Source organism: Egretta garzetta, unplaced genomic scaffold, assembly GCF_000687185.1.
Source record: "Egretta garzetta isolate BGI_Z169 unplaced genomic scaffold, ASM68718v1 scaffold570, whole genome shotgun sequence".
NCBI lineage: Eukaryota > Metazoa > Chordata > Aves > Pelecaniformes > Ardeidae > Egretta > Egretta garzetta.
The window spans coordinates 633,996-649,733 of NW_009258485.1; the positions used below are offsets into that span (position 1 = coordinate 633,996).

The following is a 15,738-nucleotide window of genomic DNA, read 5'->3' on the forward strand; positions in this document are numbered from 1 at the left end:
GGAATAATTAGAACAAACCTGAACACTTGGAAAAATCCCTGTTGACCTGTTTTGGAGTTTCTGACATGTAGAATTAAATTTTTAAAGGTTTAAGTGAGAAGTCTTTTTCTTTTATGAAAAAAAAAAGAGGCAACTTCTTCACCCATAGAAAAAGAATCACCAACAAAAAAAACAGCCAACACAGGCTTTTCCTTTGAATTATTAAAAAAGGTAACGTGAGGTACCACAGTCTTACCTTTACAGTTCGGTGCATGTTGCTGCTGGTGCTTGTTACTACAAGCTACTTGATTAATCCTGAGGGAGAGGATTCATTTCATCTTCAGTGAGATCTGAGACTATCCAGTCTTCAGTCAGGAAATGGTCCAGTGATCCAGTCGTGGTGTAACCTTGCTGTATTTCATTTTCTTTTCTATTTGTAGCTGGACAGTGCCACTTCTCTCATCCAGGCAGCTAAAAATCTGATGAACGCTGTGGTCCTTACAGTGAAAGCATCGTATGTGGCTTCTACTAAATATCAGAAGGTCTATGGTACTGCTGCAGTGAACTCACCAGTTGTATCTTGGAAGATGAAGGCCCCTGAGAAGAAACCTCTAGTAAAGAGAGAAAAACCAGAAGAATATCAGACAAGAGTGAGAAGAGGGTCCCAGAAGAAACATATTTCCCCTGTACAGGCCTTAAGTGAATTTAAAGCTATGGATTCATTCTAAAACACTAAGCTTTACCAGGAGGGTTTTATATTCTTTTTGTATGCATACCTGCCGACTTGTATGCGTCTGGCATGGGGTGGGGGGAAGCAGTGTCAATTTGCATGCAACCTGAGACTCTATTGAAGTAACTAACTTTCTGCAATGCCAAAATTTAGGGCATTCTCTTCTGATGTTGAATGGACTTCTTCCAAGCGTACTTTTTAAACTAAACTATAGCATTAAATTGGCCAAAGAATTTGCATCACGGGGTACGTGTGAGTTAAACAATAAATTCAAGTCTAAACCCAGAAATTTTTATGCATGCAAGAAACATTAGGTTGGCAGGTATATTAAGTGAAAAAAAAAAAATGGAATTGTAATGGTAGACCATAAAGCTTGTATTGCTTCTGTTCCAGTGCAAAAATGTACTAGCCAATATGCTTAAATGTGTGGCCCAATAATTAAATGATATAACTTTTAAGTCATCTTCATTATAGTATGTGAATTTTTAAAACAGATACAAACTAATTCATCTTAAAAATGCTTCTTTTAAACCATATTTTGTTCTTTATATTCTAGTAGTGTTATGATTGCTCACATTTCAATTAATCCCATTAATATGACCAGAGGTTTACTTTTGCCAATTGAAATCCTTATAGGTGGAGTATGAAGCACAATATGGTGATTGACATTGCCTTTTATATTATGATTATTATGATGATTATTATTATATTAGTAATAGAAGACCTGGTGGTGGAATGTTTAGAGACATGGAAACTGACGGTGTGAGAATTTAGAGGCAAATATGTAGGTGTAGCTTGGATTACAGGTATCTGACATACCATTGTAACCACTAACTCAATAAACTCATTTAACCTTGGAATCCTCAATATGGCTCATCTCTTTTAATGCACAGATATCTCCTGCATCATAGTTGATGTAGACAGCGATTAATTTTGCCTCATGATTCCTTTTTTACTTTTCTTTTCTTTCCTTTTTTTCTTTTTTTTCTGGTGAAGGAAAGGCAACATTACTTTTTTTTCTCATTTTTTTATAACAGGGATAGCCAAACATGGTCAGTGGGTCAAAACCAGAGTTAAAATTTGAGACAGATTTATACCTCAATACATGTCAAGTGTGGGATGAAATTATTTGTTTAAATACAACACTTCAGAAACAGCAAAAAGAGAGTTCGATTTATTAAGCTTATAAGGTTGACATCTCAGAACCTTGGAAATCATCTGTTGTGCCACACTGTATAGCTGTGTATACAGGCCACTGTGCAAAGAAATGCAGTATCTGCTTTTACTCCCTTTTAGCCCCAACAGCTGGCTCTACTACAGAGATTGTATTAGTGTTATGAAAAGGTCTTGGTATATGGGAAAATAAAACAATGAGTATGTATTTATTTTTCATATAATTAAATGCTAACAACTTAAGAGAACATTCATGACCTCGTAATGGATTTGAACCACTGTGACAAACAGTGAGATATACCATAAGTGACATGTATATCCCTTAGGGTGTTTTTAGAGAGATGTTTGGATTCTTGCCTCAGGTATGCTGATTATTCCTCAGAATAGCAACGTACCAAATTTTGTTCTATTACCCTCCTACACGATCTTTCTAAAAAATGTACTTTCAGAGGCCTTTTAGGAAATTACTATTTTTACTTTGTTTAGTTGTACTGTATAATAAAAAGGTTCCCCAGTCAGAACTGGAGACTGTACACATAATCAAAATACATTCGAAGATGTGGGGAAGTCCTTGAAGAGCTTTCCCTATATTGCCCTGTAGTCTGACATAGACTAGCATTAATTGTGATACCAATAAGCTACGTAAAAGTAATTGGGATCTTTACAAATGAAATTACAGAGACAAGAGATGGATACTGAGTTTGAAGAAAAAAATAGCAAATAACAGACTGGCAAAAATGTCCCAGTATGGTGCATGAAAAAAGAAAAAAGGCAATTGGCCCCAAATAAAAGTCATAGCATAGAAGCGTTTTGGTCTGGAATTGTGGTGGATTAACCGAATGGTTGCTTTAAAATTGTATTGCTGCTATAAGGGCATCTCAAACTTAGAGTTTAGAAGAAAGCATATAGACAATGAGATCTATGAACATATCTTGTAGAATCCATCCTCTCCCTGGATTAAGGCTCCACGGCTAAAGAGGAAGATTGTAATACAAGGAATCCATTACCAGTCACCCAGTCAAAATAGTGACAGTGTCAGTTAGCAAAATTCTAAGGAAAACGTGTCTGTGAATGTAAAACCCAGAATGATATTGGGCAACATAGTTGGCTTGAATTAGAGTCCTACTTTGAGATGGATTATTTGCCATTTGAAGGGGCCTATCTGTGCTCTAATTATCTTCATGGTAGCATGATAAAATTTAATGTTGATAAATGAAGAGTAATGCACATGAAAACAAGAACCAAAAACCAACCAGAACATACCAGTTCAGAGCTCAGCACGTGTTGTAAAGCAAATAGAATGTTAAGAATGATGAGAAGAGGTTTAATAAAGAGGAAAATGCTGAATAATATTATCCATCAGGGATGTGCATATGTTTGAATACTTCATGCAGTTTTTATCAACTCATCTGAAAGAAGAAATGGTGTAGGATGGAAACATACATGGAAGCATGAGGATTACTAGGTCTGGTACTGCTTAAATCAGGTGAGTCTCCAGTTTCTTCAGGGTCACCAATAATGAGGCTAGGAGGTGAATAAATAAGGAATAAGTAATCACTGGTCCTTACAACTCAAAATTTAGGAGTGACTCAATGAATTATCAACCAGCAAGTTCAATATTAAAAAAAAAAATTAAATAAGTAAATTGTGGAATTCATTTTCACAATGTCACAGTTACCACAGTGATGATAATTCCATTGACTGCACCACCCAAGAATTCATCCCACAGACTTGCCATCTTGAAATCTTGCAGATCTTACAGACCTAAATTTAAGACTAATATAAAGTGTAGGCACAAAATAATGTTTGTGGATATCTGGAAATGTTCACTATAGCCAGTCCTTCACTGGCATAAGGGAACTCGTTATCACTAGCACAGTGTAATGAAGAACTGCTGGACCTCCACAGCTATGAACAGAAAGCTGCACCTGTTTCTTGTGACTATCACCTTGGTAGCCAAATATATGGCTACCATACATATTGCTACATGCATACAATCTTGAAAATTTTCAAATTGTACCTACAATGCAAGAGAAGCAATTACATTGCTGTTCCTAGAAACTGCAGTTATATGTTTCTTGATGACAGAATTCAGTTATTTTAAAATAATTATTTCTTCTAGCAGATGAATATACAGCAAATGACTGGTGTGAAGATCAGCACAGAGGTCAGGCAGGCATCCCTGAGCTAGGGGCAGTTCTATCCTAGTGTGGTCTTCAATGCTGTGGTCGCTCTTCTTGTTATTCACATGTGAGGACTTGTTTCTTCTCTACAAGAAACTAGAAGCCCAAGTTACAAGAGTGAGTTGCATGTTTCTTCCAGAAATGGCTGTATCTTTTGACCTGCAGCCATGGCAAGAAGACTAGAATCCTAGAACCGTAGAATCATTTAGGTTGGAAAAGACTTTTAAGATCATCAAGTCCAACTGTTAACCTAGCACTGCCAAGTCCACCATTAAACCATGTCCCTAAGCACCTCATCTACTTCCAGGGATGGGTGACACCACCGCTTCCCTAGACAGTCCATTCCAATGTTTGACAACCCTTTCAGGAAAGAAATTTTCGCTAATGTCCAATCTAAACCTCCCCGGGTACAACTTGAGGCCATTTCCACTCGTCCTATCACTTGTTACTTGGAAGAAGAGACCGACACCCACCTCACTACAACCTCCTGTCAGGCAGTTGTAGAAGACGATAAGGTCTCTCATGAGCCTCCTCTTCTCCAGACTAAACAACCCCAGTTCCCTCAGCCACTAGTCATAAGACTTGTGCTCCAGACCCTTCACCAGCTTTGTTGCCCTTCTCTGGACATGCTCCAGCCCTTCCCTATGCTTCTTGTAGTGAGGGGCCCAAGACTGAACACAGTATTCGAGGAGTGGCCTCACCAGTGCTGAGTACAGGGGGACAATTCCTGCCCTTGTCCTGCTGGCTGCACTATTCCTGATACAAGCCAGGATGCTGTTGGCCTTCTTGGCCACCTGGGCACACTGCTGGCTCATGTTTAGCCAACTGTCAACCAGCACCCCCAGGTAATTTTCCTCTGGGCTGCTTTCCAGCCACTCTTCCTCATGCCTGTAGCATTGCATGGGGTTGTTGCGACCCAAATGTAAGACCCAGCACTCAGCCTTGTTGAACCTCATACAATTGGCCTTGGCCCATTGATCCAGCCTGTCCAGATTCCTCTGTAGAAGCTTTCTGCCCTCAAGCATCATCCAGATCATTGATAAAGATACTAAAAAGAACTGGCCCAGAACTGTCCCCTGGGGAACACTACTTGTGACTGGCTGCCAACTGGATTGAACTCCATTCACCACAGCTGTTTGGGCCCAGCCATCCAGTCAGTTTTTTACCCAGCAAAGAGGAAAGGGGTTTGGCTTTCCTCCATTTTAAGAAAATATGGGAAAAGGGCTAGCAGAATATTTCAGTTTATAATATACTTCCTCAGCAAGAACAGCAGCCATTTTTTGAATTAAGAAGTCAGAGAATAAAGAAAACCTGGGAGCTTTTAGATAACTTTGAAAATAATTTTTCTAAGATTCCTTATTGGTTTATTTATTAAATTAAGAATTTGAAAGTGAAAAGAAGAGTTAAAATAGCTATATTCTGGCTCAAAGAGCTAGTAGTCAAGGAACTACTGAGCCAGGCATATTACTACAAAGGAGCAGATGTTTTAGATGGGGCAAAGAAAGGAAACCTGAGTGTAGTAAAATAACTTATTCATAAATAGCACTTTTTTTATTCTTAATCCCCAGTGATCTCAATGACATCATTAAACTTATACATGAGTTTAAGTGCTTGACTGCATATAAATGATGATATTCGTATGCTTAAAGTTGAACAAATGCTTTGATAATAAGGAAGCAGGGGATAAAGCTCAGCACAGATTCACTTTGATCCAGTATTTTTTTGCTACTCTGTCCTTAGAGTGTGAAATACTGATCAATAGTTCAGTTCTTTTGCATTTTAAAAAGAGGTGGCCCAAGGTGTAGAAATGCAGTGGGAAACAATCCCACAAAGAGAAAAACACTGGGTGGATATTTTTATATCTTGTGCATTGTTTTATATTGCCAAAACAAGTTTCCTGCGTCTCTATGAAACTTGAATTTAATAGAGGATGTATATTTATAGGCTTAAAATGACATTTCTGCATATAAAAATGTAGATTTCAATGGGATTGTCAAGCAAAACACAAGTGAGGTGGATTTTTTTTTTTAAACTCCCCCCCCCCCCCAGTATGAATCTAAATTAAAAGCTTACGATGGAAATAAAGCAATCATAGAATCACTTTGGTTGGAAAAGACCTTTGAGATCATCGAGTCCAACCTTTAACCTAACCCTGCCATCCCACCACTAAATCCTGTCCCTCAGCACCTCATCTATCCTTCTTTTAAATACCTCCAGGGATGAGGACTCTACCACCTCCCTGGGCAGCCCATTCCAGAGCCTGACAGCCCTTTCGGTGAAGAAGTTTTTCCTAATGTCTAGCCTAAACCTGCCCTGGTGCAGCTTCAAACCAGCAATGTATCTCTCTACTTTTTTACAATGTGCCTTCAAACAACTGTCAGATCAGGCTTGGCCATTCAGTTATTTTTGCAGGGCAGAGGGTGAATATGTGTGTGGAGAAGGAAGGAAGCTGGAATAGAGAAGGAGAAGATTTTTGCTTCAAACCTCATCAGTAGTTTGTCCAGAAGAGAAAGGTCACAGCTGAAGCCGTGTCCAAGGACAGACAGATTATCCCATGTCATCTTAGCAGTGAATTCAAGCATTTATTTGGAAGTTAAGCATATACCGAGCTTGCTGCTGACTTGTACCTGCAGAGATCAGAAATAGTCAAGAATTTTTCTGGCTTCTCACTGAATGACCAAGTGCATCCTCAAGCAAAGGTTCACACATTTCTCCTGCTTTAGATATTTTTCCCTTTATGACTCAGTTAACACCAAGCTATGAAGAACTTGACAGCTTGATAAAACTGTGGGAGGTCGAAATGTATTTTTGTGCGCCAGTTGTACTTTTAAAGGAATAAATATTTAATTACTTGAGCAATGTTTCCTTCTTTTGATAATGTCAGGTGAGGTGTCATAGGTGAGTAGCTGCTACCCAGTATTAGACTCTCCCTTTGGGTAAAATTTCAAAGTTCCAGTGCTGTTTGCTAATTCTTGCATAATATGGACTTGAAAAGAAATGCATTTTTGCAGAATGTGAAATGTTTATATTTACCTGCTTTATCCCAGCTTGCTAAAAATTAAATACAAGGAAGAAAGAGAAATAACGTTTCCAAAGCCTCCTATAATATTCAGCAGTAATGACTTTGCTGGAAGGATGTATTTGATCTAATTTTTTTTTTCTGAAACATTTGATGCAGAAATTATGAAAAAAAGGGTTTTTGGCCTGTGTTTCCAGGAGGTCATATTAAATTGTCTTAATGGCTCTATCTCCTAAATGAACCATAGCTTTGGCTGCTAACAGGAGGATAAATGGAAAAAAAAATCCATTTTTGTAATCTTAATTTCTCTTAATCTATTTGATAATTTTTCTTTAACTGTGTCTCTTTTTATTTAAGTGTACTTTGTATGTGCGTGCATGCACACACAAAAATTCCCAGTACACACAGAATTTTAGATGGTCAAAAATCTATCAAGTAGAAATCTACTCCTCAGGAAGCAAATGATACCTTTCTTTAGCTGGAATATCACAAGGGTGTCACAAAACCTTCTGTATCAGATATACTGAGATTTTAAGATCTTTGAAGATCCCAATGCCTGACTTTTCAAATATATATTCTATGTATATATGCATATATATATATGTATCCATATATATGTGTGTTTGTATATATATACAGATATTTTTGACTATATGGAAGTCAAGCCTGGTTCAGCTAAACCACAGGCACCTTGTTTTCATCAACTTGCCAGTGTTACTGCCCAGCATTAGTCAGTGTTAGGCAGCCCGGTGTCTGGAAGCTGCAGGAGCTAACAGAGACCCTGTTAGTTGTCATATACAATTTTCATTATTAATTAGGCCCTGGTCTACAACTGAGACCATAAGGAAGATCCATTATTTGGGCCATAATTGTGGAATAAATTAAGATCACTAGACTTTGTCATAGAGCTTTTTGAAGCCTATGTGCCCCTTAGTTTCATTTGTCCCTTAAAACAGGGTTTTAAATCTGCGGTACGCAGAGCTAAGAGCTCGGAGAAGCTCAGTGGTATTCCAGTGAGGCATTTATTTGCCCTGTGAAGAAAAACTCCTCCAGTTTTCACTAGTACCCTGACCTAAGCTGATTTGGGTGCTCACACAATTGTGTATGTTGGGGAGCAGGGGGGACATTTATGATCTCTCTTCACCGGCAACGATACCTCAAAAATCACTTGCATAGAACTATACAATCATTTGGTTGGAAAAGACCTTTAAGATCATCAAGCCCAACCATACCTGTCCACCACTAAACCCTGTCCCTAAGCACCTCGTCTGCCTGGCTTTTAAATACCTCCAGGGATGAGGACTTCTATAGGTGACATGTGGCTGTGCGGGGTGAGGACAAGGTAGGCAGAGGACTGTAACCCCTGCAGAGACCTGGGCTCTAGCAGAGGCAGCATCGCTTAAACTAGAGTGTACATATTAAGTAAAAATAGCCAATATTGATTTCACAATTTCTAGATATATCAGGCACAGCATCGCTCAGTCTGTGATCCACAGACAGGGCAAATATGTTTTACTGTATATTCAAGGGGAAAATAAAAGTAAAAATAAAAAAATGTCTCAAAGGTTTTATATAAATTCTCAGACTAAAAGAGTCCTAAACCACCATGGCTGCTGTAGGTAATGGAGACTCCCACTTAATGCCCATAACCCAGCTGATGGTAAGAAACAAACTCAAGTATTAATCAAAGTCTACAGCCATACAGGTACTCACATGTAAACCAGTAATCTGTGTTAAGTATATCTCACCAGTGAAAACCTTTTTTTGCACTGTCATGGGCTGGATTTTCAGACACACATTGTGACTACATCCTACTTTATCACCATCAGTTTCCTCAGATAATTTTTATTTATTTTGTGTGATTTCTCAGAATCTTTAAAAAAAAATTCATTTGTGTGTTGTTTTTTTTTTTGTCAAGCACAAGTCAATAAAAACTGCTGAAAAAAAAAAAAAAGGAAAAGCAAAATAAAACAAAAAAACCCTACACTGATACATATTTAGTTGTTTCTTAATTTTTCCAGGTATCAGATCTACCAGTATCAGACCACAAGCTAAACACACATCACCTGCGACTCACCTCCTTAAAGGGCCACACTCTGTGGTCACCTTCTTTCAAAGTCAAATTATTTTGAATTTTCCAGATGCCAATTTTGTGGATTATGGCTAATTTTCAAGTTGAGGTCTGACATTACATGATACATGTAAACTGATTTCATGGATAAAGATTTTTGCATTAGTAGTTGTACTGGCCAGGCTGAGTCTAGGTGAAGATATAAATTACATTGAGAAAAGTGGCCCGACTCACGTTCCCATATCATGTAGTTGTGTATAGCTACTGACAAGGACTTTTAAGTTCTATCCTTCAGCTACAGAAAGATAAAGCAAAAAGCTGCTTCCAGGCTCAAATATAACTGTAAAAGAGTGACATTTTTCTCCATTTCAGAAGCTCGGTTTGATGAAGATGTGAAGAAATCACTCCTTAAATGACTTTTTTTTCTTAATCTCCTTCTCAAATGCTTTTAAGACTTAAAGAAAAAGAAAATTACTCAGGCAGTTCCAAAGCCTGTTAATTTATACTGTTCTTACTACCAAAAATGCCTGCCCCAGAATATGGTTTGTTAATTGACCTTATAATAGACCTGTAGAGCATCAGGTGTTGGGCATACTAAGTTGTCTTATGCTAATGCCCTCCTCATCAAGGCTTATTGCTTTAGTGCAGCAAATTAGGAAACGAGGACATAAATTAAACCTGAAAAGATAAATGGAAATGCTGAAGTTGATGTGGGAATGTCTCAGAGTACCTTGCATGCTGTAGAGGGTAAGCTGGTCTTTGCTTCCTGATGCCTTGGCTAAAAGATGGATTTATTTAGGAATTATGTCTCCCATTAAATTTAATTGCTTCCCCCGAGGCTGTCCTGGTAAAAGCCTACTTAGTTGAACACAAGGTGCTTTCTGTCTGTGAGTATGTGGTAAAGGTATGGCTATTGGCAAGGGAGACTTTCACATTAATCTGTTTGGTATGGGGACTTGCTTGCTGCAAAGGTGATGGTAGGGGCTTCAAGGGCTCTTCAGCAGATTGTTAGGTATAGCTGAGCTGAAAAGCAGAATACATCTTTTGTGATTTGACAGGGGTTACCTGGGGTAGGTAACCTGTATTCGCAGCATTTCTACAGGAAACAATGAGCTAACAGGACTCATTCAAAGGAAATTTCATTTATTATTGTTGAACTATTTTAGATCGCAGAGAAGTTTTTTACTTTTCCTGTCAGGACTGGTGTTTCTTATTCAGGAGGTCTTTTCTACATTACTAATTCAGTCATGCAGTGCACCTTGCTTTTGAATTTTTTGCTTTCAGATTGCTCTCACTCCTGCCAAAGCCACGGGATTTTAGGTTTGCAGTCAAGCTACTGCAAGGTCTCTTCTTGCTTAAATAAATACTTGATTACTAATGATTTTATGAGTTTAGCATTCAGTATAGTCACTATGACTCCTTTTATCTACCACACTCCCCCCTCCCCCACCCCACCCCCAACATTTTGTGTTCAGAAAGAAGCATCATTATTTAAATTAACCTAATTGGGTGGGCATCTTATAATACACCCCGCACACACATCCCCCCTGTGATAGCATCAGGAAGCTTTTCAGTGACCTGGGATGCGGGAAATGTTGTTGTCAAACATCTTTATCACACATTTCTGCAAAAGAAAGCTTGGACCAAGTGCCTCTAGCACAAAGGTTTCAATGATGCAGGAAATTCTCATGGATCTTCATCTTGCACCGTTCCGATGGGTCCAGGCTCCAGCCTAGTTTCTTTCCCCCTGTGATAGCATCAGGAAGCTTTTCAGTGACCTGGGATGCAGGAAATGTTGTTGTCAAACATCTTTATCACACATTTCTGCAAAAGAAAGCTTGGACCAAGTGCCTCTAGCACAAAGGTTTCAATGATGCAGGAAATTCTCATGGATCTTCATCTTGCACCGTTCCGATGGGTCCAGGCTCCAGCCTAGTTTCTCCTTATTCTCTGTGTTGTTTTCCAAGATTGTGTCTGTCTTGTGCCGCAGAGGTGACTTGGAGATAACCAAACTGGTTGTGCCTGAGTTGCATCTGAAAGCAGAAGCAGCACAGCTGCATCACAGCCCCATTCCATGCAGGTAAAACCCTGATAAGCAGCATTATTACACCAGCTGAAAGAAGCCTAAGTTATGCAGGGTTTCAACACAGAAATTACGTGTCTTTTCTCTATCGTAACTTTTCCAAAGGAGATCAAAACAACTGTTAAAAATTAAGATTCATTAGACCATATGCCATAGTATTTCTTAACATAACTAAAGTGTAAAAATCTCTTGACCAAACAGGATAGTCATAAAAAAATCAACATAAACACTTCATCTTTGTCCACTGCATTATTGCAGCTGGTTCCTTGCATTCAGGCTTAGTTTCCATCAATCATTTGTATTCTGACTGGCAGCAAACACAGTCCTCAAAGAATCTCCCTTCCCACCTTCTTCAATGCCTGGACTGCACATCTGCTACCTGCATTGTACAGATGCCCTTCTTTGAACTACAACCTCCCTGCTCCCTTGTCTTTCCCTTTTCTTCTGGTCCCATTCTGGAGCCTGATTTCCCCCTTTCTCCAGGAAGGATCTATTTCTCCCCACCACTTTTCCCAGAATTTCTCTGTCTGCTCAAAGCTGGCTTGAGGACTTCTGCCCCTTGCCCTGTTGTAGGGTGAAGATGTGCTCTCCATCTCCAGATATGTGAATTATGATTTTCCAAAGTAGGGCTATCCCAGACCACTTTCAAAGCGTTAGCTGATCAGAAGCAAAATGTTCCTTCTGGATTATACACTCTATGGTGGTTACATTGAACAAAGGGCTGATAGCTTTCTCTGTCTTATCTTGTTATAATGTACTCAGCAGTGAACCCTGAGACCCTCTTTGCTAAACTACCTTGTTCAGTTCGTTGTTCAGGTTCCTGAGAGTAACTTGGTTGGGATACCCCAGAAAAACACATAAGAGGCTCCCCACTGTGGACCAGCAGCATAAAGTCAGTAGAGAGGCGCCTACTATTTCTCTGCAGGAATTCCATACACTTTTGGGACACCCTTCATTTCCCAGCTATTTCAAGCTTGAAACTGGACTTTGTTTTCCCTCACTTTGGCTCTATTGGTTTTTTTGGGGGTTGGATTTTTTTTTTTTTTTTTCACTTGGTTGATGTCCTGTCAAGGTGCAATTTCTCTAAGTGGGCTTTGATGAGAGAGATTCATTTCTATATTTTGTGTGACAGGGATGTGTGTCTCCTACTGAACTGAAATTGGGAGTTGCATGGCACAACTCTTACCGTGAGAACTGACCACTCAGCATCAGCCCTCTTAGCAAGAGCTCCCTTGGCCTGTAAGTCCTTTTTTCTAGGCTTTTAACTTCTCATAAGGACAGACAGACCCTGAAGTGTTGGTGTATTTGTTACAGTCACTTGACTGGCTCCATTTCTAGGCTAGTGGTCTTGTTTGTAAGACTCGCAAAACTTGCAGTCTGCGGTATAGAAACGTGTGTGCTGAGTAACAATAAGCTGGTGGGTTGTTTTCTGCAAGTAGAGCATAATAGACAGTATTGGGGCAGCTAACATAATTATTTGGGTTACCTTGAATTTGGAGGTGCAACTAAGCCTTTGGATGCTTAAAAAATAAACAGAAGTCTGACAGTTGTAGGAACTAGTAGTGGAGGCGGTGAAGAAAACCAGACCATCATTGAAAAGTAAGGGTGAGATGTAAGTTCATCTCATTTCTTCAAAATACTCAGACCTTCTATTCCAAATGGAGGTGGTTTGGGATGCCTTTTGTGGTCAGGTTTGGAGCTGAAGTTTTTCATGCTGCCTGGTCTGTGTGTGCAGAATAAATCCGTGACTGCAGTGCATCAGTGCTGGCTGAGCAGGTCGGGTACCAGAAGCAGCCTGTGTGTAATGGCATGAATCTTGGTGAAGGTTTGTTTAACCTGTTTGCTTTGCTTTTATTCTCACTTCTGTCTGCCTGTCTCATTAACCTGCATGATCTGACTGTGTGCCTGTATGAGGCCACTGGAGCACAGAAGCTCTCTGCCTGAGGAAGTTTCAGAAACCAATTTAAAATTGACAATAAGTGATCATGAAATTGCAAAAGACCCACTTCTGAAGTCATACGTATATATCAAGGTAAAAAAAATCACAAAATGAATAGGAACTTCAGAAATAGGCTATGTAAAATCTGCTATCCACAATTAATTCTATATTAAAATCCATACATTGGCAGATTAGGCACCAGTAAAGAATGGCTGATACTAAAGCAATGAGTCATATCACCAATGCTGCAGCCCCTTGTGAAGAATTTTATCAGGAGATTATATTAATCTTATTTGAAATTGTCACAAACATCCTTTATTCTAATTATCTTTGCCTGAGGTTCTGTTAAGGAACCGTGTATCATTTTGTAATATAAATGCTTCATAACTGTGGATTCTTGTCCTGTGCAGTAACATTAAAGTCACTTTATATCCCTTATGTATACAAATTAAACAGAAGAAAATTCAAAATACCCTCTTTTTAGAATAAATTGCTTATAATTATTTTGTCACAATAACCCTTCAGTCAGAATTTAGTTTAGTTTATAATATGCTGATACTGAGTAAAGATCTTGTTCTTATACTTCCGTTTTCTCTAACAATAGAGATTTGACCCAGATTTAAATTTGCAGTAGCAAGGACATCTTTTCCACAAACAGTGTTTGTTCTGTTTTATTTTACTTTAAATAAGGGAATGTTTCTTTCTTTAATCAATTTAATAGCAGTCAATGGCAGCTCACTACCTGTTTGGAATCCTGTTGCAGTTTTAATGGATTTTTTTTTTTTTTTTTTAATAAAATTTAAAATACTAGCCCAGGTTTTCCTTTAGCATCTTTTACAGGCGTCTCTGGGAATGCTTGGCCACTGGAGCTTGCTCTTAATGGGCAGAGAACTGTGCTATAAGTTTAAGTAACCTAGCGACTTATCCATATTATGCAAGAAGCCAAAGAAACACCGGAGTAAGGAGGTGGGAAGGTGCTGGGTAGGAGTAGCTGAAGGACTGTTTTGCACCATGGCAGGGACCCCTGGCATGCAGAGCATGTTCAAAATGCTTGCCCTGCCTTTTTTTCTGGGAACATATTCAATGATTTTCTTTAAAGAGATCACCAGCTCCATGAGTCTTATGTCTTTTGAATTCTCCATATGTAAAACAACTTGAGAAATGACTTAGCCCTGTTGTTGAGCCCCTCTGCAGGGGAAAGGGCTAACTACTGATTTTTTTAACTAGACTAATGCAGCATCAGACCCAGATTCATCTATAAAGTTCTGTGTATGGTTTTTGTTTTTGTTTTTTTTTTTTTTTACAATTTATAAACTTGTACACCTATACAAATTTGTGAGCTTGCTCTTGATGCAAGTAGGAACAGAATATGGTCCCATATTTAGACGGCTTTGGGTTTAGCAGCAGCCTGTTTGAGTCGGTGAGTTCAGATAAGCTAAAAAAAGACGCCAACATTAAATCACCTAAAGTTTCTGGTGACCTTCTAAGGTATGCAAACTGCAGGAAACTGTATTTATTTGATGAAGTCTCACCAAGAATTCTAAATAAGATCCTAACAAAAAAATCTTATGCAAGCATGAGGTGAACATTTCATCAGTAATGGATGGCCGATGGTTTAATGTTGACTACAGTTGTCCTCTCTTTATTATTGCACTGTGGCTTCACCAGGATTTCTTTTTTTCATAATTTACTTTTATCATCATTTATTTATTTATTTATGGTTTTATTCAAAGAGACCTTGCTGCAGGCATTTAAACTTACTCTCATAAGCATACCACGAGTACGAGGCACAGTGCTGTCACTGACCATAAAACTACAACAGAAATTGGAGAACCATGTTACTAATCCTTATGTGTCCATGAGAAAATTGGAGTATTTAAGAATAACTCCTGAAACAGAGAGCGACTCGACACCAGCAGAGTTAAATGTCAAGTAGGGGAAATGGACAGATAGGTAGAGAAAATGAAGTCTGGAAACAATCAGGTTTCTGTATTTTATAACATTTCAGAGCAAATTGAGGAGCCTCTTCCCACTCTTGTGCTCCAGGAAGGTTAGAGAGGGCTTGTGACGCTCCATGCAAGAAACAGCCATTGACAGTTCTGGTCTGTAGCTAACAAACTCTGGCCCATAGTGGGCATGGCTTGGATATTCATTTTTCTGGAGGAGGACAAGAAATAAGATAGTATTCAAATGATGTGCCATATCAACATCTTTGCCATAGAAATGAAGAATAATTTTGCAATAAGATTCTGAGAGCTACTGGTGAAGGTTTTGGTTTATAGAATATATGCAAGGCTTGAAAGATTTTTGTGCTCCATATCTTCCTTGTAGGCAGTACTATAACTGACAATAAACCTCTTTATTTTGATACTGCATCGTTAAGCAAAATTCTCCCCCTCTCCTGTCAATTCCACCTTAAAATAAATATAAGAAAACCCAAACATTTAAAAAATATTATTTACATTGAATTTCATCCTTTTCAAGCAGACCAGACCTGGTTAGGAAACTGTCAGTATTTACTTTGAGGGGAAAAAAATATTTATTACATTATTTCATAAATA

At 38.6% G+C, this 15,738-nt stretch overlaps 1 protein-coding gene across 4 annotated transcripts in view; it reads left to right on the top strand.

The window, feature by feature from the left end:
- LOC104131806 (catenin alpha-2) overlaps positions 1-707 on the top strand; it is a 468,889-nt gene extending 468,182 nt beyond the window's left edge. For all 4 annotated transcript variants that reach the window (XM_009645015.2, XM_009645023.2, XM_009645031.2 and 1 more), the window contains one exon: positions 420-707. In XM_009645015.2, the coding sequence (XP_009643310.1) occupies positions 420-707 (288 nt within the window). The remainder of the gene's footprint in view (positions 1-419) is intronic.
- Positions 708-15,738: the final 15,031 nt, after the last annotated feature.